Source organism: Zootoca vivipara, chromosome 1 (genome assembly GCF_965207765.1).
Source record: "Zootoca vivipara chromosome 1, rZooViv2.hap1.1, whole genome shotgun sequence".
Classification (NCBI taxonomy): Eukaryota; Metazoa; Chordata; class Lepidosauria; order Squamata; family Lacertidae; genus Zootoca; species Zootoca vivipara.
In genome coordinates this window covers 63538072-63559826 of record NC_142582.1, presented here as the reverse complement: position 1 = coordinate 63559826, position 21755 = coordinate 63538072, and the positions used below count along the sequence as shown (strand labels likewise).

The 21755-nt window shown below is 41.6% G+C and overlaps 1 protein-coding gene across 6 annotated transcripts in view; it reads right to left on the bottom strand.

Moving 5' to 3' along the window:
• SERGEF (secretion regulating guanine nucleotide exchange factor) overlaps nucleotides 1–21755 on the bottom strand; it is a 96999-nt gene that overhangs the window by 22148 nt on the left and 53096 nt on the right. For 4 of the 6 annotated variants that reach the window (XM_035120412.3, XM_035120430.3, XM_088666727.1 and 1 more), the window contains one exon: nucleotides 13580–13616. The exons of 1 other annotated variant lie outside the window; for it this stretch is intronic. In XM_035120412.3, coding sequence (XP_034976303.3) covers nucleotides 13580–13616 — 37 coding nt within the window. Of the gene's footprint in view, nucleotides 1–13579; nucleotides 13617–17894; nucleotides 18066–21755 lie in introns of those variants that run through there. One more of the 6 variants, XM_088666740.1, reaches the window with a different exon arrangement.

Sequence of the window (21755 nt, the reverse complement as noted above, 5' to 3'; positions counted from 1 at the left end):
AGGACAAGGGGAAGGATGCAAGCTGGGACAGAGGAGAGAATTGTTAACATCAAGCCATTCGCTGTCACTTCATCAGTCCAAATCCCTCTTGGAAAAATCATGATGTCCTTCTAGGCTGGGGAAACCTGGAAAGCCTGGAAGCTGAGATTGTCCACATTGCCCTTCCCATCCTGCAGCGCCATCTTTGAACATTTTGAGGTGCCATAGAGCCTTCAGACAACAACTCCTTAAAGGACATGGTCAGAGAATCTCCTCGGGCTCCGTTGAAGCTGGTACACAATCTGGGCAAGAGCCTCAAAATAAACCACCTGGAGAAAGTTCATAGTCTTTGCTGAAATGTTGTAGTAGAGTCCCTAGCAAGCCCTAGATATCTATGGCTAGAAGAAGCTGCCCAGTTTATTTCAGAAAAAAGAGAGCATATCATCAAAGGGGGGGGGCAAAACAGCCCACGGATTTGCATAAAAATTTGTATGTACTGATTTATGTACAATTTTGTACAATTATGTACAAAACTGCACATACAATCTATGGAGATCAGGCAAGCACTGACAATGAGGTGCTTTTATGTTGTGAGCCACCCTGAAGTCAACAGATGAAGAGCGGTATACTTATTATTATTATTAGTAGTAGTAGTAGTAGTAGTAGTAGTGTTCAGGGGCAGGCAGTGCAATCCTATGCATGTCTCCTCAGAAGTAAACCCTATTAAGTTCAACGGGGCTTATTTCCAGGTAAATGAGTATAGGATTGCAGCCTTAAAATAGAAGCACATCCTGCACATGCACAGAACCTCGTTTTAATTTCTGAGGGAATACTAAATGTCTAAGGGAAATTACATTCACCTGAGCATTGCGAGCTGAGCAAATTCACATTTCAAAGTAGTTAATTACTAACTTCAGAAATAGCACAAGGGAGGATCTCTCTATGCAATTGCGGTGGGAACTGTGGGTACATTTCCAGGTCTGACGTAAACCACTGTGGATCTCCCTGATTCTCTTGGCAATGTGTCGAAAAGCAAGCCATTTTAAGAATCATTGTGTCAAGGAAATGTTATTAAATGGAGTACCAAAACTTTTTTTTTAGGATGCTTAATTGTCAATCAGACACTGCAAAAACTAGCAGGAATTTTCTAGAAACAGCCTTCTAAAAAGTTGATATTTTCATGTAGCTGCCATATTCAATGTTACGTATTTGTATTATAGCAGCATTCATGGCTAATCACAGTGGGGCACTGCTCTATACTTTTCCTGAAGAGATTACTATGTGAAAGACAAGATAACAACAGGTGAGTAGAAAAAAAACAGTACAACTCCACACATGAGACCAGCCTGAAAATGGCTCAAACATGGGAACGATGGATTTGCAGTACAATTTTCTTTTCAAGGACTGATTTTTAACACTACTAGTTTCTGTTGGCAACCCAAGTCACATGGGACAATGGGAACACACACACCTGGAAAAACCCACCAGCTCTCATTCATGTACATTTTTCCACTTCTGTTCTTAATACTGTATTTTAATCTGTATTTTAATTAATTGTTTTTATGTTTTATTGTAATTTTGTTGGTGTCAGCCGCCCTGAGCCCGGTTTTTGACTGGGGAGGGCGGGGTATAAATAAAAATTTATTATTATTATTATTATTAAAATGACTGTGGGATCAAATTGTTCATTAGTTGTGAAAACAGCTGGAAATGTACAAGTGTACATTAAACCAAAGTCACTGACCTTTGTTTCAAGGTCCTCATGAAGCCAGAATGCCCATGGCATGAAAACCACACAATAAATCTACCATTACACATCAAACCTGTGCAAATGCCTTTAAATGGTCTTTATCTTAGTAGGAAAGAATATTTTAACCTTCAGCTGAGTTCCACTCGGCAGATAATTAATATCTGGATTCACCCAGAGTGACCCTGGGCTGCAAAGTCAAAAGGTATTGGGGGGGGGGAGATATTGTTTAATGTAAGAATAAGGTCACTTAAGACTTCAGTGGTGCAAAAATAAAAAATAAAAAATGGTGGATGTCTTAAGGGAAAATGAGCAATCTGCTCTTCTTGATTTTAGGCCAGCAATATACTGAGTGCCTTGCCATGTGGAAGGTAGCTCAGGTCACCATGTGTCAGCTGTGTTCTTCACAGCTTGTACATTAAGCTTTGTGGTTTATGGAGACAGGAATCCAACTGTGAGAAGGTACTGCTTTATCAGGAAAACATTATGAAGTCTTTTCAGAGAAAAAGAAGTTAAGATTAAGGATCTCAGGTGCTTCAACACCACTTTCTATTGCATTCTGCCTTCTGGGATATCACCAAAGGCTGCCCACATAATTACCTCTGTAGGTTTTGGTTTTTTTAAAAAACATAGTGGAATAACTGACATCCCAGCAACAGAAATAGAAAGGCCCAGCAGAATTGCTACCTGTGGATCAGCAGCTTACAGCTACTCCCAAGGTATGTATGATTATGTCTATGTTTCATAAAGATGTTTAAAAGCATTCTTTTGAACAGCACAAGTCCTGAACAGGAAGCACTTAATAACTCTGTAGCCATCTGGGTTATGAAACAGCCCACTCTACTAAGCCATAACTAAATTGTCTGTTAAAACCAATTAAGATAAAAGCTCTTTGAATCTCTCAATGACTGTGATTTTCTGTTAAGTCAGAAATAAGGTTTCTCGCCCATCCTTCTCAGTCCTGGAATACAGCAGCTTTACCTCACGTGTCACAAGTGACCAACATCCCACTGAATGAGTCGGTTTTAACATTTGAAACATGGACGAGATGGTTGGACAGTGTCCTCGAAGCCACCAACATGAGTCTGACCAAACTGCGGGAGGCAGTGGAAGACAGGAGGCCTGGCATGCTCTGGTCCATGGGGTCACGAAGAGTCGGACACGACTAAACGACTAAACAACAACAAGCATGGCTCCAGACTAATCTTGACAGAAGATACTGAGTTACAAATGAATACAAAATGCCAACAAACATGTTAACCAGAGGCCTCACTTTGCTTAACCAATAGGGAAGGCTAGTTATTGTGAATCCCCTCAGGGTCCAAAGAGAGAGAGAGACTTTGGTCCTGTTTGGGGGGGATCTTTTTTACATTCCCCCCCCCCAAAAAATATATAATGAACAAACTTTGTGAAAAACTGGTGCCCACAGTCAACAGCCTCCACATCTCTGTTCTCTATCCTGACCATTTTAAATTCTGGCCAATCCTCAGAGAACAGCAGTCTTACTTCATGTGCCACAAGTGTCCAACATCCCCTTTAATATTGGGTAGGAATAAGCTGGTACGTTTGGTTCTTGTTCTTGTTTTTATTATGTGCTTTGTGGTTTTATTCTGTATGTTACATTATTGGTTAATATTGGTTGTATACTCTTGCCAACCTAGCAGTTTGAAAGCACGTCAAAGTGCAAGTAGATAAATAGGTACCGCTACAGCGGGAAGGTAAACGGCGTTTCCGTGTGCTGCTCTGGTTCGCCAGAAGTGGCTTTGTCATGCTGGCCACATGACCTGGAAGCTGTACGCCGGCTCCCTCGGCCAATAACGCGAGATGAGCGCCGCAACCCCAGAGTCGGTCACGACTGGACCTAATGGTCAGGGGTCCCTTTACCTTTACCTTGCTAATAGTAAGGTCACTTTGCCACTCCTCTTTTCAAAATGCCAATTTTTAAATATTTTGCTATGCAGTTTCACACAAAATATCCTCTCATAGAGCAATCCAAACCCTCAATCTACCCTGTTCTGCTTCTCCAGCATCCATCACTGGGGAATCCCCATTACTGATAGGGAAGCTCTACTGGTAAGGTGTGCCCCATTGTACCTACCCAAATGGTGGGTGGAAGCTACCACCATCAATAGCCAGCAGAAAACCCCCAAAACAGAGCAAGGCTCTGTGTGTGGATCCTGTGCAGACCCTGCTGCCATCAGGCAATGAAAACTGCTCCCACCTGAGAGTTGGTGGTATCATTCCATCAAGTTCTGCCACGGCTGGCCAGGAATTAGGATTCCAGCCTTAGTACTGAATGGAGTAGCATTGCATATTTGACCCCACTGCTTTGAGCAACAGTCCAGACACTTCTGGCCTTTACAAAATAAATGTATAGGTCACTGAAAAGCAACCTTTTACCACTCGGATCAAGATACTTGGGGAGTTGTGGCAATGCAAGCAATTCAATTTCCCTTGAGATGAAGTGACAGATGAGTTGTCCTGCTGGGTTTGACAGATTGCCATATCTGGAAGAAGCTTTCCTCCAGGTAAGACTAGCAGTGACTGCTGTTCCACTGCAGCATGGAGACTTGAGAGCTATCTCAAGCTAGCCAACACTTATATTGCATTCCAAGTACTTTTCTGTTTTTGTTAGAAAAACAGAACCGCAGCCCAGGTTTTGTAACCATTTGTAACCCCTTTCATTCCTTCTATTTTTATCATACTTTTTTTTGTTCCGCACAAACTCAGTAATGATTACAGTGAACTGGAGCGTACTGTAGGTTCAAAGGCCTTACTTATCCACAGGCCACTGATTCTTTTGTATATACCAGCCTAGAGAATCCCATATATACTTCCACTCCTTTGGACTTCTGTTGACTTCAAACTTTTGAGCAAACAGAGCAAAGAGCAGAATACAGCATTTCCATTTTCAAATAAATACTTCCTAAGAGAAACTTGGTGCAACGTCCTGGGCACACCCCGCCCAATGAGGACAAGTATTTGGAAGTTTATTTCTTTATTAGCAAAGCACTTGGCTACATCAGCTCTGAAGGTGCAAAAGTTATGCACACCACGCCTGCTAACCAGCTGCCTAGGTGATCTACCTCCTACAGTCCTGCACTCATACCCAGACAGTTGGGGCAACAGCGTGACCGTGTCCCCTTCAGCTTACTTAAACCCCTCTGTCTGACACAGTACACACAAGCACCCTATAAGTCCTCTTAGGCGGCAGCTCCAGTTGCTCCTGTCACTTTAACCCCCCCCCCTTCTGCCCTTGTGCGTGGAGACCATGGAGGAGAGGACAGGAGAGATTCCAGAGGCATAGCTATCTTTGGGACTGAGGCAGCGTCTTTTGCCTGAGACTCCCTGCAACTCTTCTCCCATCTCCTTCCCCCCACCCCCACCCCATCTCTGGCTGCCTGGTCTTTTCACCTTGACTGCCCTCGGCCACCACCACGGCACCTGCCTCATGGGTGGCACGGAAGCCCACAAATTGCAGGCCCCTCCCCCTGGATCATTCTCCTGCTCCGCTGCCTGAACATCCCCCACTCCTCCTCAGACTCCTGCCTGTCCCTGACATGCAGTCTGTAAAAAGACTTTTATTTTTAGAGCATTATAATCCAGCTGAAATTTCTGTGCCAAATTGTAATGACAGAAGTAGGAGACCAAAGGAGGATGTGGAGAGGCTCGTAAAAACCTAATTCTCTGATGGGGAAATCAAAGTGATGTTAATTAACATCAGAGTTACCCTCTGGAATAAAGTAATAATTGGGACACAAAAAGGAACACTTAATGTTCGAAGAAACCAGCGAATATAAAATGAAAGACCAATTACAGCATGTGAGGGTCCAATTAGGATTTTTTTTTTTCGGAGGGGTAGCAATGTTAGTTGCGGGGGGGGGGGTGACACAACAAAGTCTTGTGGTATCCTAAAGATTCATTCTTTTCTCTTCATCAGATACATGAAGCGTTATCCTCAGTGAGCAGCTGCTTTAGAGAAAAGTTCCCAAACTGAAGTCTGTGGACCACCAGTGGTCCATGAGATCCACTCAGGTGATCCACGGTGTACCTGTGGATTTGTGGTTGAAAACTGAAGTAGATATTCATATTAATTTTTAACTGTACTTTTATTATTTTATTATTTCTTCTCTTACTTCACTAGATGAGCCCGAGTCCTATGCAGGTATGCACTGCCAGGCAATTACATTTGCAGGTAATTTCCCTGTGTAACTTAGAAGCTTGTGCAAATAGGATTTTAAATGCCATGGGGAGCCACCACACATAGAACAGGCTCCCCACTTCAAGAGTTTCCTCTCCATGAAGTTACAGGTAGGTAGCCGTGTTGGTCTGACGTAGTCGAAACAAAATAAAAAAAATTCCTTCCAGCAGCACCTTAAAGACGAACTAAGTTTTTCTTTTGGCACACGAAAGCTCATACCAAAATAAAAACTTAGTTGGTCTTTAAGGTGCTGCTGGAAGGAATCTCTCCATGAAGATCAATGAGGCCAGTGATTGAAGCTCTTCCTCTTCATCACATGATTGTAATTAGGTGAGGGAAGTATGCAAATGAGCCTCTAGTGTTATAAGAGGGGGAGAAAAAACGATCCATCTTCTCCACACTATGCCTAATTATATAAACCTCCATAAAATAATCTACTCAGTTCAGGATGGGGGTGGGTTAGGGAGAAGTGTTACATAATAGGCCAACGCACAAAAAGCTTAATCAGTCATGTTCCAGCTCCTCAGCAACTTTCATCTGAACTGACGTCTGAGTGACACTAAGACCATCATTCCACTCACAAATGACAGGCACCACAAGATTTTGCTACAGGGGTAAAGCACATTGGTACATCTGTCTCATCTGTCTCTTATAACTAGCCGGTAATGGTATCCCGTCGCTGTCAAAACACTGACAAATAGGGTGTGGTAGTGATGAGGAACCAGAGGGCACTGGACATTTTTGAATGCAAGCTTGTCAACTGCACGTTGCTGGCTTATTTTATCACAGCTTATATTCACAAAGATACATTTGTGGGTATCTGGTCTGTGATGGCTAAGAAGACTCTCCAAAGAAGGCACAAGTTGTGGCACTTAATATTCCCTGCCCTCATCTGAAAGGACACACTGGACACACAGAATTTCTGCTGAGTCAATGCCTGCCCATTGTCAGAACTGTAAACTACTTCTTATTTTATTTTTATTTATTTTTTTAAAAAAGGTAAATAATGACAGGCAGCTATTTTAACTTCCCCTAAAATTTTATACCACAAAACAAAACTGGTACAGGATGTCATGCTTACACCAACAACTACATATACATCTTTACTCAACACTCCTGGCATCCCTTCTCCTACTACTGTAGAGGTTTTACAATTGAAATTAGAATATCGTTGAAAGTGCATTTATTTCAGTATTGCAACTTATTATTATTATTTTTTATTTTAATTTTTACAAATGCTTTCTTTTGGAAATTCCACAGTAATAAAACAAATAGTTACAATAATACAAAAATAAATGTCGCTATTACATTTCATTAATTACATTCCTTTTATAATTGACCCGCCTAATGACAAATAATTACAATTACAACAAATAAAGGCTTGACATATCTTGCTTTGCATGTCATGCATCTATCTCATATATTGGTTTCACCCTTTAAGTTGCATTACTGAAATAAATGCAATTTTCGATGATATTCTAATTTTCCGAGTTTCACTTGTATATTCTTGGCCTGCGGGTGGTGGAAAGAACTATATTTTGAAAAGTGTTGAAGCAGCATGAGCTCAAAAAAGTTTATTCCGAGAGGGGACATCATTGAGGATAGGTGATATGAGTAGGGCAGAAAGATAAAGATGTTAATCTTTATACTATATTAAATAACGTGAATAAATTAAAATGTGTACTTTCCACTGAGTTATATAAATAGAGATTTATCAAAGGAAGTTCTTGTTTCCTATTCCCCCTGCAGTATGAACTACAATGTAACAATTTTATTGGCTGGTAATATAGAGGACTGCCTATCTGATACATTTTTGCAAGGTGTACTTCTGTAATGAGCTTAAAATAGCTAAATCGAGCAGATTTTTTAGAGTTCTGAAATAAATCAGAAAATTAAATATTGGCATTTAATAGATAATAGATAGATAATTCTGTTGGCAGCTGGCAAATTACATTACAGAAATGGAGGACAAAACATTTTTAAAATATATATATGGTTGGAAAACTGCCTGAAATAGGCAAAAAACCACAACTCATTAAAATGAATGCATTGAAATCAGTTCATTTCATATTTCTGTGTATTTCATAAACATATAAGCAAATATGCATTTTGTATAAAGTCATGTCCTAAGAGGGAAAGCCCAGTGCAATAGGAAAATAATACTGTATTAGGACAAAATTGGGGAGGGAGAACTTACCTTAACAAAAACAATCTTAAGGCGATGGCAGGTGAAATTTACCTCCATAAACATACTCACGTAAGGAAAAAGTGTATTCATGTACACTGCTGCTTTGTCTTACCAAGTGTGTATGTGTTTCAAAGCCACAGTACACATCAGATTTCATAGATGTGCATATGTAGCAATAGAGAAAACCAAATTTCACTTATGAAAATATACACAGGTTGTATAAGCATATCAATATGTAAAGTAGTGGTCAACTAAGTAGAGTGAAAAGTAGGGTGGCACAGGGTTATAAGGGTCCTATTAGAACTGTCTCAGCCCTGTAATGACAGCCATTTAATGGAAGTTAGTAAGATGGGAAAAGGAGACATAATCCCCTGCAATTTTGAGCAAGTGATATAGCACAAAACTATCAATGGCTCCTAAGCATGATGACTATTTTCTACCCTCCACTGTTGGAGGCAGTATGCTTCTGAATACCAGTTGCTGGAAACTGCAGGAGGGGAGAGTGTTCTTGCACTCATGTACCTGCTGGCAGGCTTCCCACAGCCATCTGGCTGGCCACTGAAAGAACAGGATGCTGGGCTAGATAGTCCTTCGACCTGATCTGAGCAGTCTCTTATGTCCTTATTCTATCATCTTTCAAAAACCTACAGAACGAGTCAAAGATTTATGACTCACGGAACAGCCAAAGCCCTGAATAGAATGCCAACCATAACCCCTTATTAGGTTCCTGCAAACTCCATTCTCTGGGTCTGAGTCACTGGATAGACCTGTGTCCTTCACTCTCTCACCTCTAAGGGACAGGCCCATTTCCCCTAGCCAAAAGATATCGTGGTAATATAGCTTCCAACACCAGCAAACAGCAATGTGATGTGATGGGAAGAGGACAGCATGTTCTAAGCATCCCGAAAGACTCATTAAATAAGTGTCTCTGACTTAACCTATATAAAACATCAGATTAAATTACTCTGATGGTCTGCTCCCAGGCTTATTCTATGATTCACTGAAATGCAAAGATTTGTACTGCTGGTGGTTGCTGTATATCAAGCAATCCAACACCAAAAGAACCTAGGTCACGTACAGTTCAAGCATAAACCACAAAAAAATGCAACCTGCTGAGAAAATTACATACAGTGTCTAATTTATCTCCACATAGGGGTAAACAATGTAGTAAATAGCAGTGGCACTCAACCGCTCTGTCATATAAGTCCAAATGAAGTATTACAACAAATGTTCAAAAAGAACCCAATATATGTGGATCCTATGAAGTGCGAAGTCCATAAGTAGATGCAAGCAGAACAAGGTTTTCCAGAATAAAAACAACCTGTTTCACCTTCTGGCTTCTAATCTTCAGCCGCTTGAGGCCTAAGTGATGTAAAAAGATGCACTTCATAGGATCCACATATATTGGGTTCTTTTTGAACATTTGTTGTAATACCGTACTTCATTTGGACTTATATGACAGAGTGGTTGAGTGCCACTGCTATTTACTACATTGTTTACCCCTATGTGGAGATAAATTAAACATTGTATGTAATTTTCTCAGCAGGTTGCGTTTTTTTGTGGTGGTTGCTGTATAAGCAGAACTTACAGGCATTTAGAAAGGCGGAAACCACCAAGGTTAATCTTGTTACTGAGTTTCCCTCAACTACTAGCTCCCGTTAGCTTCCCAATATCAAGGCCCTTCACAAATGTTGTGTTTCCTACAGGGGAAAAACTCTAGTATAACAAAAATAGCAACAACCCTGTACGCACCATGCATTTATCTTATTGTGTGTTTTCCCCTTGGCTTTTTCAAGGGAGGGATGTTTTTGGTTCATCTCAGCATTTTATTTCCAAAGCAGAGGAGCCAAGGCAAATATAAAGTTGGGTTCCATGTTTGCATTTTACCCATGAAAATAAAATTTACTCAACAGAGGAGTTAAAAAATACCAGATCAATGGCTATGCTTGCTGAGGCTGATGGGAGTTGAAACCCAACTGTGTCTAGAAGGCCAAAAGCTCTCCACCTCTAGGCCTAAATTATTTCTCCTGCTTTTTTTTTTTAGTTATATACTAAGTAAATAAGCGTACAATTAAATGAGGGCACCTATGGTATCTGGGGAGGATAATTAACTGCAAAACTAGCCTGGAAATGAGGATGGGGTAAATAAGATCCAAGCTTTTCTGCTAGGACTTCTTTTTTCATTTCGCTTCTTGGAGTTAGCTAGCATAAATGTTGCTCATTTCACATTTATCATATTTGTCTAAATTGTGCTGTGATCAGATCAGCCTGACACCTCTTATATATGTACCGATTTGTACTCAGCTAGTTGCATTCCGTTAATTTACTCTGCATTTAGATATTCCACCTATTAACTCTTGCTTTTTGCTCAGTTTGAATTTGCCTGTGCTCACTGTTAGCTTTTAACAGCTCTACTGTTGTCTCAATCAGCTTAGTTAACACTGTATAATTGTAGAAGGACTTCTGAACCCTGGATCTTGAATGGCTTTTCCTGCCCCTGTTTAAAAACTCACATTAGCAGGGAAATAATACACAGTGATTAGAGACAAATTTCTATGGCCAACTCACATCAATGCTAGAATGAATAAATAATCGATGGTTGTTAGGAAGAATCCCTGCTAGGTGCCCTTTAACAACCTATGGATGTGATTAGGAGAGCAATGAGAAAAGAGAGGGTTCTGTTAACATGCCTCCATGCTGGTCTTCCAGGAAGCTCTTACAATGCAGACCTAGTTGAAGCAGGATTTATCATGTATAATAGATAAAAGTAATAGAATGGCATGCTGCGCTTTCTTGCTGTACACTAATGCTCTGTGCTATGCTAAAAGATCCCCCCCCAACTATTAGAGCAGTATGAAAAAGAAACAGAGAATTTATGATTATCTCCTAGTGACAGTCCTCCAAGTCCCCAGGGTTCGCACGTCAGACACATGATCACGTCCCTTGCTTTACAAGGCTGCCACGGACATCTAAATAACACTGTCAGGATCGCAGAGAGGTCTGTCCATCAGGCAGTTCCAGCCTTGCATCCCAATTGGTGCTCACTCTGCCATGGAAATATGCCTACCATAATCTGTTAGGAGTGTTTCCTGGGCTGATGCTTTTTACCATAACATAGCTAGAACTCTAGAACTTAATTGAGAAGAAATTGACCTTGTGGGTTAAATGGGCCAAAGATTCCTTTACCTTTCTTTAAAGAAAGAAAACAAAGATTTGCTGTGTTGGAGTGGCATTTTCTCTTCTTATAATTGTTTTAACAACAACAACAACAACAACAACAACAACAACAACAACAACGTAACAATTGATACTTCTGCTCATGGGGGTATCATAAAGCCACTCTGGAAAGTCCCCTCGTCCCTTAAAAGCAATTTCCCAGTGGGATGAGGGATGGAAGAAAGGTAGAAAATTTGGCCACACATTAACATGGAAACCAAACCTTATGAGGAATTGTTGAGGGAGTTGGGTATGATTAGCCTTGTAAAGAGGAGGCTGAGAGGAGATATGATAGTCATCTTCAAATATCTAAAGGGCTGTCACACAGAAGATGGAGCAAGCCTGTTTTCTCCTGCTCCAGAGGGTAGGGCCCAAACCAATGGCTTCATTAAAAGAATGAAGATTCTTCTAAGGAAGAACTTTCTGACAGTAAGAGCTGTTCGACAGTGGAACTGACTCCCTCAGGAAGTGATGGACTCTCTTTCCTTGGATGTTTTTAAGTAGGATGCCCATCTGTCATGGACGCTTTAGTTGAGATTCCTACATCACAGGGGGTTGGACTAGAAGACTCCATATTCTATTATTCTATGTCTTCCAGGTCCTAAGCCTACTATTCTAGCCACTAGGTCAAGCTGTCTGGGTACTAGATTCTAGTAACTGGAAGATGCTCACCCATTGCATGATTTAAGATTTTGCATTGTACAAAGAAATAATGCACTACATTCAGGGGCATAGGAAGATAGGGGCGGTGGGGGCAGGGCACCCCGGGCGGCGTGATCCCAGGGGCGCCATCGCGGCTGCCCGCCCTGCCCCCAAAACACACGCCCCGCCCCTGCGCATGACATGCCCCGCCCCAGAACGTGCGCCACGTCCCTGGGGGCAGCGCGCCTGCTCTCCGCCCCCGGTGACGGAGCATGAAGCTCCGCCGCTGGCTACATTCCTAAACCTATGATATATGATCTGTATTGTGGTGCAGTAGGAGTTTGGTAGGAGATGATAGTTGCAATACCTATGGCAATGATTGGCTGAGCTGCCCTGATATCAGAGAGCCAAGGCAGGCAGAAGGGCTTTGGTCTTCCATTTGTTCAACTGCTCAGTTCTTAGGGAGAGGCAGCGCATGAAAAAGCAACTAGGAGGCAAAAGGAGTATTGGCTTAGGAAGTAGGAATGGAGGGCTTATAAAAACAGCAAGGCAAGGGGAACTGGTTGGAGCAGCTTAGCAAATGAGGATTCAACAATGGGAAGTGATGCAAAGGAATGAGAGCAATTGAGGGAAAAGCAAGATCAGTAAAACTGAAAGAGAGGGCAGAGGAAAGCTACACAAAGCCAGGAGCTGTAGAGATGAGAAAGTACTTTTTTTTTGTTTAAGATAACCAGTCACATTTTTTGCTGTAGGCCAAAAAAAATTGTAAATGCATAGAATTTTCCTCCTTATACTAAAATGCAGATTAGTTCATAGTTAGATTTCTTATTATCTGCTTGACAGTGAAAGTTCCCATGTCAAATAAAAGATATTTGCGTGATTTTTGATGTCAGGTGCTGTGCAGCTGGGCATGGTTTGGGGGAAATGGCCTGGCAGACCAAATAAGGACCCCTGCCAGGCCCAATTAACCCCAGGGGCCGGAGGTTCCCCATAACTGTGGCACAGAATAGATGAGAAGCAGCCAGCTTGTTCAGTATTGAGGGTTGCACAAAGATATGCCATGAAAGAAATAATAATGCTAATTTTCATATTTGAGATCCATGCAGTTAACATAATTCATCTTGTTTGTAATTTTCCAAACTTTCAAAGTATTAATAGAAGAAACAACCAAATGGAAGTCTTGAAACGGCTTGCGCTTTTTTTAAAAAAATGACTTTGCCTCTAAATCCCCTCCCACTTCAAATTTCTCCCGCCCCTAGCATTTTCAGTTTGCCAAGCAGCTTCTTGAAGGTTACATCTGCAATCGATAAGTTTATGGGGAGTTAAGAGGCAGCAGCAGAATCTGCAGCCTCTTTTTAAAGAAATCCTTGACTGAAGGTCAATGAGAATTTTGATGCAAACTTCACTCGAGTCAGCATTTCACCAACAATTCATATTTTCCCATTTCAGGTTATGTACATTGTGTACAATGCTCATGTCCTCTGCCACAATTTCCACATTGATCACAGTATACAGTAAATGATAAGTTTGGCACACGTGGTACATTCTTGGTTCTGCTCTAACTGGAAATGAATTGTCAAAGCATTTGATAATGGAAGCAACTTACCAACTATTGCTAGATTGTGCTCCGAGCCACATGCAATCTGCAAAAGAAATGGGAACGTAATGGTAAAGAGATGAGCTAGGCGACAAAGTTTATTGCCATCAGTGTAATTTGCACTGTCCGATTCTAAATCCAAATAAAATGGTGATGAAAGAAAAATATGTGTCATTATATTTTGAGAGTAACAGATTGCTTCCGTCCTTTGATATGCATTATTTATAGTCTTCAGAGTCCTAACAAGGAGGTTTCAGCTTGTCTCATTGTAATCAGGGGCATCACTTCAGGTTTTAACAGAGTCAAACAGTTTTCAAAGGGGTGGCAATTTAGCATGATTCAAAGTCCCACTTTTGGATGTATTCCAAGTGAAACTGGAAGGAAGTGGTGTATTTTAAAAGTATGTTTTAATTATTTTTGTTATTATACCTCATAACAATTATAGTGATCTTCTCAACACAAGACAAACGCTTTTAAAAAAAACCACCCAAAAATAAGTTTGTCCTTTTGGCATGCATTTCTAGTGCAAAGGCCCATTTAATTTTTGAGCTGGCCAGAGGTACAGGTGTTCCTGAGGAATAATGACATGTGATCTGCAACACAGGGATGGGGCAGGAAGGCCACCTGCCAGATAGTATATCTTGTTTCTTAGAAGCAATATGGCACTACTCTTTTTCCCCAGAGACCATTATAGCTGCCATTCATTTTATTAGTAATAAAAATTCTGCTCCTTCAAAGGTCAAATAGCTCACCAGGGGAAAACAAAAGTGTAATACACTAATTATATACTGTAGTAAGATATAACTGATTTGAAATGAGACCATTCCACTTTATTTTTCCCCTCTCACTTTGATCACACCAGATAAGGACAACATTAAAATAACAACATACCCATACACATCAGACCAGATAAAGGGAACCTCTGTTTCCCTCTCATGAAAAGTTCCCACCTCTACAAGATCCAAGTCGTGAAACAAAATTCCAACTTCTGCAAATGATGAGCCTACCATTACTAATTAAGAAAAAGAGCAGGTTGCATAAATTCCCTTCATATTCAAGCCCAGAAAAACCACCAGTGTGTTCTGTACAAAGGAGGGCTGCTAGGGACATGTATTAGGGCTTGCTAGAGGGACAACCTCTCACCCAAGCTGATACAAGTAAATTGCTTATTGAATACAGTGGTACATCGGAAATTGAACGGAATCTGTTGTGGAAGTCCATTCTATTTCCAAAGCATTTGGAAACCAAGGTGCTGCTTCCGATTGGCTGCAAGAAGCTCCTGCAGCCAATCAGAAGCTGCAGAAGCTGCAGAAGCCACGTTGGATGTTCAGGTTCCAAAAAACGTTCGCAAACCGGAACACTCACTTCCAGGTTTGCGGCATTCGGGAGCCAAAGTGTTCGACTCACAAGGTTTTCGGTATCCAAGGTACGACTGTACTTTGGTCCAGGGCTCGACAGAAATCCAAATTACAACTTATTTTGATCTGATCTTCTAAGTAAATTGTTGCTTTAACTCTTGAACAACAACAAAAGGGGGGTGATCTGTATCAGGACTACAGCAGGAGACAAAATTTTAAAGCCAGTGTTACAATCTAGATCAGAAGGGAGGCACTCCTACAATTTCCTTTTTAAAGCCGTTCACCATCAGTCAATTCCTTCCATGGCAGGATACAAGTGTTATGTATCTCTCTGTGGAGCAGATGCACAGGTTTGCATCCACACAGAAATAGGGAAAGCGCTGTGCAGAGTCAGAGAAACAGCAGAAGCCAGCCTCCTAAAGTCAAGCACTGGGATGCAATGCTCATAAGGCTGCTTAGCTCAGAAGAATTCCAGCAACCTTCTGCTAGCTACTGAGATGGAAAACCTGAACTAATCAGAAACAAGTGGAATTAAATTGCAATCTGTGATTGTAAAAAGTGGCTCTTTAACTAGTTCAAGTGCCACAATCAAGAGTATTGATAAGCAATAATTACCCCAAGCAATCAAGCAATAAGTGCCGCAATCAAGACTATTGATAAATATAAATATCGAACAAGGAGATGAGATCTCCTACTTATATAGTCCAGTGCTGACATCTCAAATGGAACAGATGCATCTCTAGTTCAAAAGCACAGAAGTGTGTGTGTGTGTGTGTGTGTGTGTGTGTGTGTCAGCATCTGGAGAGGGCCCAAATGGGAATTGGGGTTCCAGTGCTTCCTCAGGACCGAGTCCAGAGATTAGCACTTGGGAGAGTGCTTTTTAGTCCCATGGCAGTTGTGTTATGGGGTGCCATGTTGAAGGGCACTATTTTATCTCCAATGCTATTTAATATTTATATGAAGCTGCTGGGCATGCTCATTAGGAGTTTTGGGGCAAGTTGCCATTCAAACACTGATGCTACTCGGATCTGCTTTTTCACAACATTTGAATCATGTGTGGCTTGAATCCTGGTAAAACAGAGGCTCTGTGAGTGGGTAATTCAAGAGATCATTTGCACTAGATGAGGCTGTACTTCCCCTGAAGGAGCAGATATATAGTCTGGGGGTGCTTCTGGAAACAGTTCTGTCACTGGAAGCCCAGGTAGCTTCAGTAACTAGAAGTACCCTTTACCACCTGTGCCTGGTACAATATTGCTGTGTTCATCCTCTGAGCCAAAGGTAAGACCCATGTTGGCTTTCAATGCAAAAGGCTATAAAAAGTTGAGCACTGGGCAGCTGATGCTCTGACTCAGGGCAGAAGGAGTAAAAATAGTTTTCTCTGTTTCTGTCTCTTCTTCTCCCTTTCTGTCCAAGAGCATACAGGTCTGTTTTTATTGCTGCCATCATCTTCCACACAGTCAAAATTATCTTTCTGAAATGCATACCTATTCATCAGCTTGCTTAATCAGAAGCAATTGTATTTTAATTAAAAAGAGGAACAGGAACTGCAGCACAAAGAATCACGCTCCCCAAAGAAGGCACAGCAATTCAGGTGCCTTAACAGTACAAGCCTATACATGTCTACTCAGAAGCTAGCCTTCATGGGAAGCACTCGCACATATTGCCTGCAGGATTGATTTCAAGCAAAGGCTTGACTAACAGTACAAGAAACAGTATCTTAACCATGGCATTTGGCAAAGCTTCAGAAGGCACCTAACCTTCAATGGTACTCATTTGGAATCTATGCTGTCCACTTGCGATGGCCAACCTTAAAAAGGATTCTTTACATTTCCACAGAAATAGAAGTGCTTTCCCTTTTTGCCCTGTCACCCCCTTTTCAACCCCTTTGTACATGCCCCATGGACCAGTTATCTTTAGAAGCACCTTCAGGGTGTATGTGTGTCATTAGGGAAGTGTTAGAGTAATAAATACAGATTCAATTTTTTAAATGGAACTCCTGAGTTATTTATGTCTCTTCAGGGACTTGGGTACCAGAAGGGTTATTACTAGCATCATAAATTTTGGATGTTTCCCAGCAGACTGTATGATGCAGGATCTTTTGAGTAAGGAGTAGCACTTGAAGATCTCAACTTGGGAGTGGAGATGCAAGTTGCTAGTTCTCATAGTTATATAACTATGACAACTCCCTTTCAGAAGATGTCGACTAAAAGATCAGAACGCAAAGGGGAAGGATTGCTAGTGGTCAAGGGTGAATATTTTTTCTTTACATTGATTAATGGGAGCAAAGGAGAAAGGGAAAGGATTTGCAGTGCAGGAAATTATGTTTTTCCCCTCTGTCTCGGGCTCTACCTCACTGTCCCACAGTTGGTCACAGAGTTGCTCTCTGCTACCATCCGACTCCCATCTGGCAAAGGGGAAGGGGTGTATCTCAGGTTCAGTCCCCAGCTGGGAACAGGACTCCTGTCTAAAACCCCAGAGAATCACTGTCAGTCAGTACAGACAATATTGTATATGTGCCACTTCGTGCATCTAATGAAGTGGGCTTTAGTCCACAAAAACGTCTACCATTTTTAAGGCACCACATAACTCTTCGTAGATTTTGCTGCAACAAACTAATACCAATACTCATCTGTAAAAGTGTACACAACAGTGAGCTAGAAGAATGTAGTGTTCAGCTCAGTCTAAGGCAGCTTCCTATGTTCCATATAGTTCCATATGGACTATCTCCATTTTAGCCCTTATCCTCTACCCCAGGCCACATCTTCATTACTAAACTTCATGTCCTCTACAACTTCTGTCTGTATGTAAGGTATCGGTGAGAGAGATTTGGATCATGTCCATGGTTGGGAGATTAGATAGATAGATAGATAGATAGATAGATAGATATCACACCAATTAAGTTCTACCTGTGCTTTAAAACGATGCTTATGCAGGAGTAGTAGTTGCACAAGTACATGGATCGGGATGTGCAATCAAATGTGGACCCCGTGGAAAGCAATCCAATGTAGTTAAACAGCATCAAAGCTTGGGTGCTTGTTTCAATGTGTGCTTCGACTGCGCATTTATGTCTGAGGCTCAAGATCCAGCAGGTTGTGAGCAAAAGCCCAAAGTGGCCACTCATTCAAATGGATGGTCACCTGGAAGTAAGATCAGAGTTCAACGGTGTTTACTTCCCATGCAAATGTGTGAAAGGCATTTGGCTGCAGCCAAAGTACACAATTTTGTTATCTAAGGCACCAATTTCAGCACATTACTGCCACATTTAATTGGGGTTAACAGGAGTTCAGAAAGGATCCACAATTTATAAATGCCCTGGAATATTTGGTGATGCAAAACTCTTTGAGTGGATTCCGGCAAACTAGTTGTGCTGGTGCAAGGATTTCTGATTTCTGATTGTGAAAATGAACTTCCCCGCCTTCTTTTCTCCCTGCACACCCTCTGTTCTCTGAGTGATTGCCCCCCCCCATAACAAATTTAAGGAATGTGAAGGGATGCAAGGAGAGAGGCGAGGGAGGGGACGTTGTGTTGCACACCCAAAATTCATTGACACTAATAGAACTACTTCATTGGACACCACTCTTTCCTTCAAAGAATATTTAGGGGCATCTCAGTAACTCTAAATCACATAATAAACATAAATTCATATCCAAAGCACTTTGCAAACAGCACTAATGATGTTTCCTTTGTTATAATCTGTCTGGGCAAGAGGAAGAAATCTGACATTCCTCTTGTTCCTCATTAAAACACACCACCACTCTGCAGTCCTGCCCGGACATTATCTAGTAGTATCCTATATGTATGTTTTGTAGATCTAATAGAAATAAGTGCATCGTGTTTGTCTCCCTCAGTAAAAGTCAGGGCCAAATTCAGGAGCCAAAGGAACAGAAGTCACTAGAATTAAGAATATCACCATTTCAGTATCAAGAGAACACATGTACAATTTGTAAGTTACCAGAGTGGCAATCACACCTCTCTGGGGCTGGATCCTACAGGCTTCATTAACAATAAGCAAACAGATGGTGAAACCGTATGGGATCATGTACCACCCCATATACCAGGGTCCCCACCAGCGCTGGCACTGGTAATATGTGAGATCCTAGCAATCCCATCAATTATTTAGCTAACAAGATTTGTATTAAAAAAAACACACACTAACCTTACATTGTTTACATAAAATAAGGGTTTCATCCACCCCTGCTATTCCAGTCATATAACAGAACTTCCCTCCCTTCCCCTGAGCCCCATTCCCCACTCCTGCCGCACACCCTCAAGATCTGCTCCAAAGGGTTGTAGGAACCTCTCTAACATATTTTGGAGACAAGCAAGGAGAGGGTGACGAAGTCCCATTGTATGAGCAGAATTCCACTCAGCCCATTAGATACAACCCACCAAGTATTGTTTTACAACATGATTCAACTACCTAAATGCTACTGGAGTGGAATCTGGGCACACAGCAGTGGTAACTATGCCATCCCAGATAAAGTATGGACAGAGGTATATTATTTATTTTTTTCTTCATAGACATATTTGCACCACCCTTTAAAGAAATCCCTAGCATGACTCACAACAAAATCAAAATGCATTAAGATGGGCCAACCAAATAAAAACAGCATACTAAAAATTATATTCTCAAAGCAGGCGTGATTCTGGGGAGAGCATTTGGCAATCACAGTGTTGGTATTTAAACACCTAAGGAGGTATTTTCCTCTGTTACCACCCACCACACCTTGGTAGAGCCTCTACTGAATACAGTATTTTACTGCCTGGAAGTAAAATAAAAAAAATTCCTTCAGTAGCACCTTAAAGACCAACTAAGTTTTTATTTTGGTATGAGCTTTCGTGTGCATGCACACTTCTTCAGATACAGTGAAATGGAAGTTTCCAGGCACTTATGTAGAGAAGGGGTGGGGAGGGGTGGGGATGGGGAGGGGGGATCACTCAGAAGGGTGGTGGAAATGGGTGATTGACTGACTGATAGCTGTTGATGACCGCAAACGACTGCAAATGGTTTTGCATGAAAAAGCAAGGGTTGAGATGGCTGAAGATCGCTTATCATGTATAATGAGATAAGAATCCGATATCTCTGTTCAAACCAGGTCCCTCCATGGTTTTGAGCTTGGTGATAAGTTGCAATTCAGCAACTTCTCTTTCCAGTCTATTTCTGAAATTCTTTTGTAGTAAGACAGCTACTTTGAGATCTTGTATAGAATGTCCTGGGAGATTGAAGTGTTCTCCTACTGGTTTTTCTGTCTTCTGGTTCCTGATGTCAGATTTATGTCCATTTATCCTTTGGCGTAGGGTTTGGCCTGTTTGTCCAATATAGAGAGCTGAAGGGCACTGTTGGCATTTGATGGCATACACAATGTTAGAAGATGAGCAATTAAATAGTCCTGAGATGGTATGTTGGATGTTGTTGGGGCCAGTAATGGTGTTGTCTGGGTGTATGTGGCAGCAAAGTTGGCATCTGGGTTTATTGCAGGCTCTGGTACCAGTGTCCATGTTAAGTCTGGTGGTTGTATTATTGTGGGTGAGGAGTTGTTTAAGATTGGGTGGCTGTCTGTAGGCAATGAAAGGTCTTCCTCCCAGAGCTTGAGAAAGGGAGCTGTCATTGTCCAGGAGAGGCTGTAGATCTCTGATGATGCGTTGTACTGTTTTAGCTTGGGAGCTGTATGTGATGACTAGTGGTGTTCTGTTATTTTCTTTTTTGGGTCTGTCTTGCAGCAGGTTCTCTCTAGGTATCTGTCTGGCTCTGTTGATCTGTTGTTTAACTTCATCAGGTGGATATTTTAGTTCTAAAAAGGTTTGCTGTAGATCTCTTAGGTGAGATTCTCTGTCTGTAGAGTTGGAACAGATGCGGTTGTAACGTAAGGCCTGGCGGTATACGATGGATTGTTTGGTATGTTTGGGATGGTAGCTAGAAGCATGTAGATATGTTTGTCGGTCAGTTGGTTTTCTGTATAAGGTGGTGTCTATATGTCCATCCTGTATTTTTATAGTAGTGTCCAAAAATGTATTTCTTGCATAGATTGGTTCATTGTTAGGTTGATGGTGGGGTGAAAGTCATTGAATGTCTGGTGGAAGGTTTCCAGGGTCTGTTGTCCATGTGTCCAGATAATAAAAATATCGTCAATGTATTGCAGGTACAGGAGAGGTTTGAGTGGGTAGGAGTTAAGGAAACGTTGTTCTAAATCTGCCATGAAGATGTTGGCATACTGTGGGGCCATGCGGGTGCCCATGGCTGTGCCGCTGATCTGGAGGAACAGGTCATCACCAAATTTGAAGTGGTTGTGGGTAAGGACAAATTGGCAGAGTTTGGTAGCAAAGTCCGCTGTGGTTTTATCTGAAATGGTGTTCCTTATGGCTTGTAAACCATCATTGTGTGGGATGTTGGTATATAGAGATTCCACATCCATAGTGGCTAGTATAGTATTGTTAGGAAGATTGTTCAAATATTGTATTTTCCTCAGAAAATCTGTGGTGTCACGTACGTAGCTGGGAGCACTGATAGCATATGGTTTCAGAACAGAGTCCATATAGCCGGAAACACCCACTGTAATGGTGCCAATACCTGAGATGATGGGGCGTCCTGGGTTTCCTGGTTTGTGTATTTTGGGTAGAAGGTAGAAAGTTCCTGGCCGAGGTTCCGCTGGTGTGTTTGTGAGGATCTGTTCTTGGATGTGTAGGGGTAGCTCCTTAATAATCTTGTTCAGTTCTTTTTTGTATGCTTGTGTGGGGTCTGAGTCCAATTTCATGTAAAAGGCAGTATTGGAAAGTTGTCTGTGGGCCTCCTGGATGTAATCAGTTTTGTTCATGATGACGACAGCTCC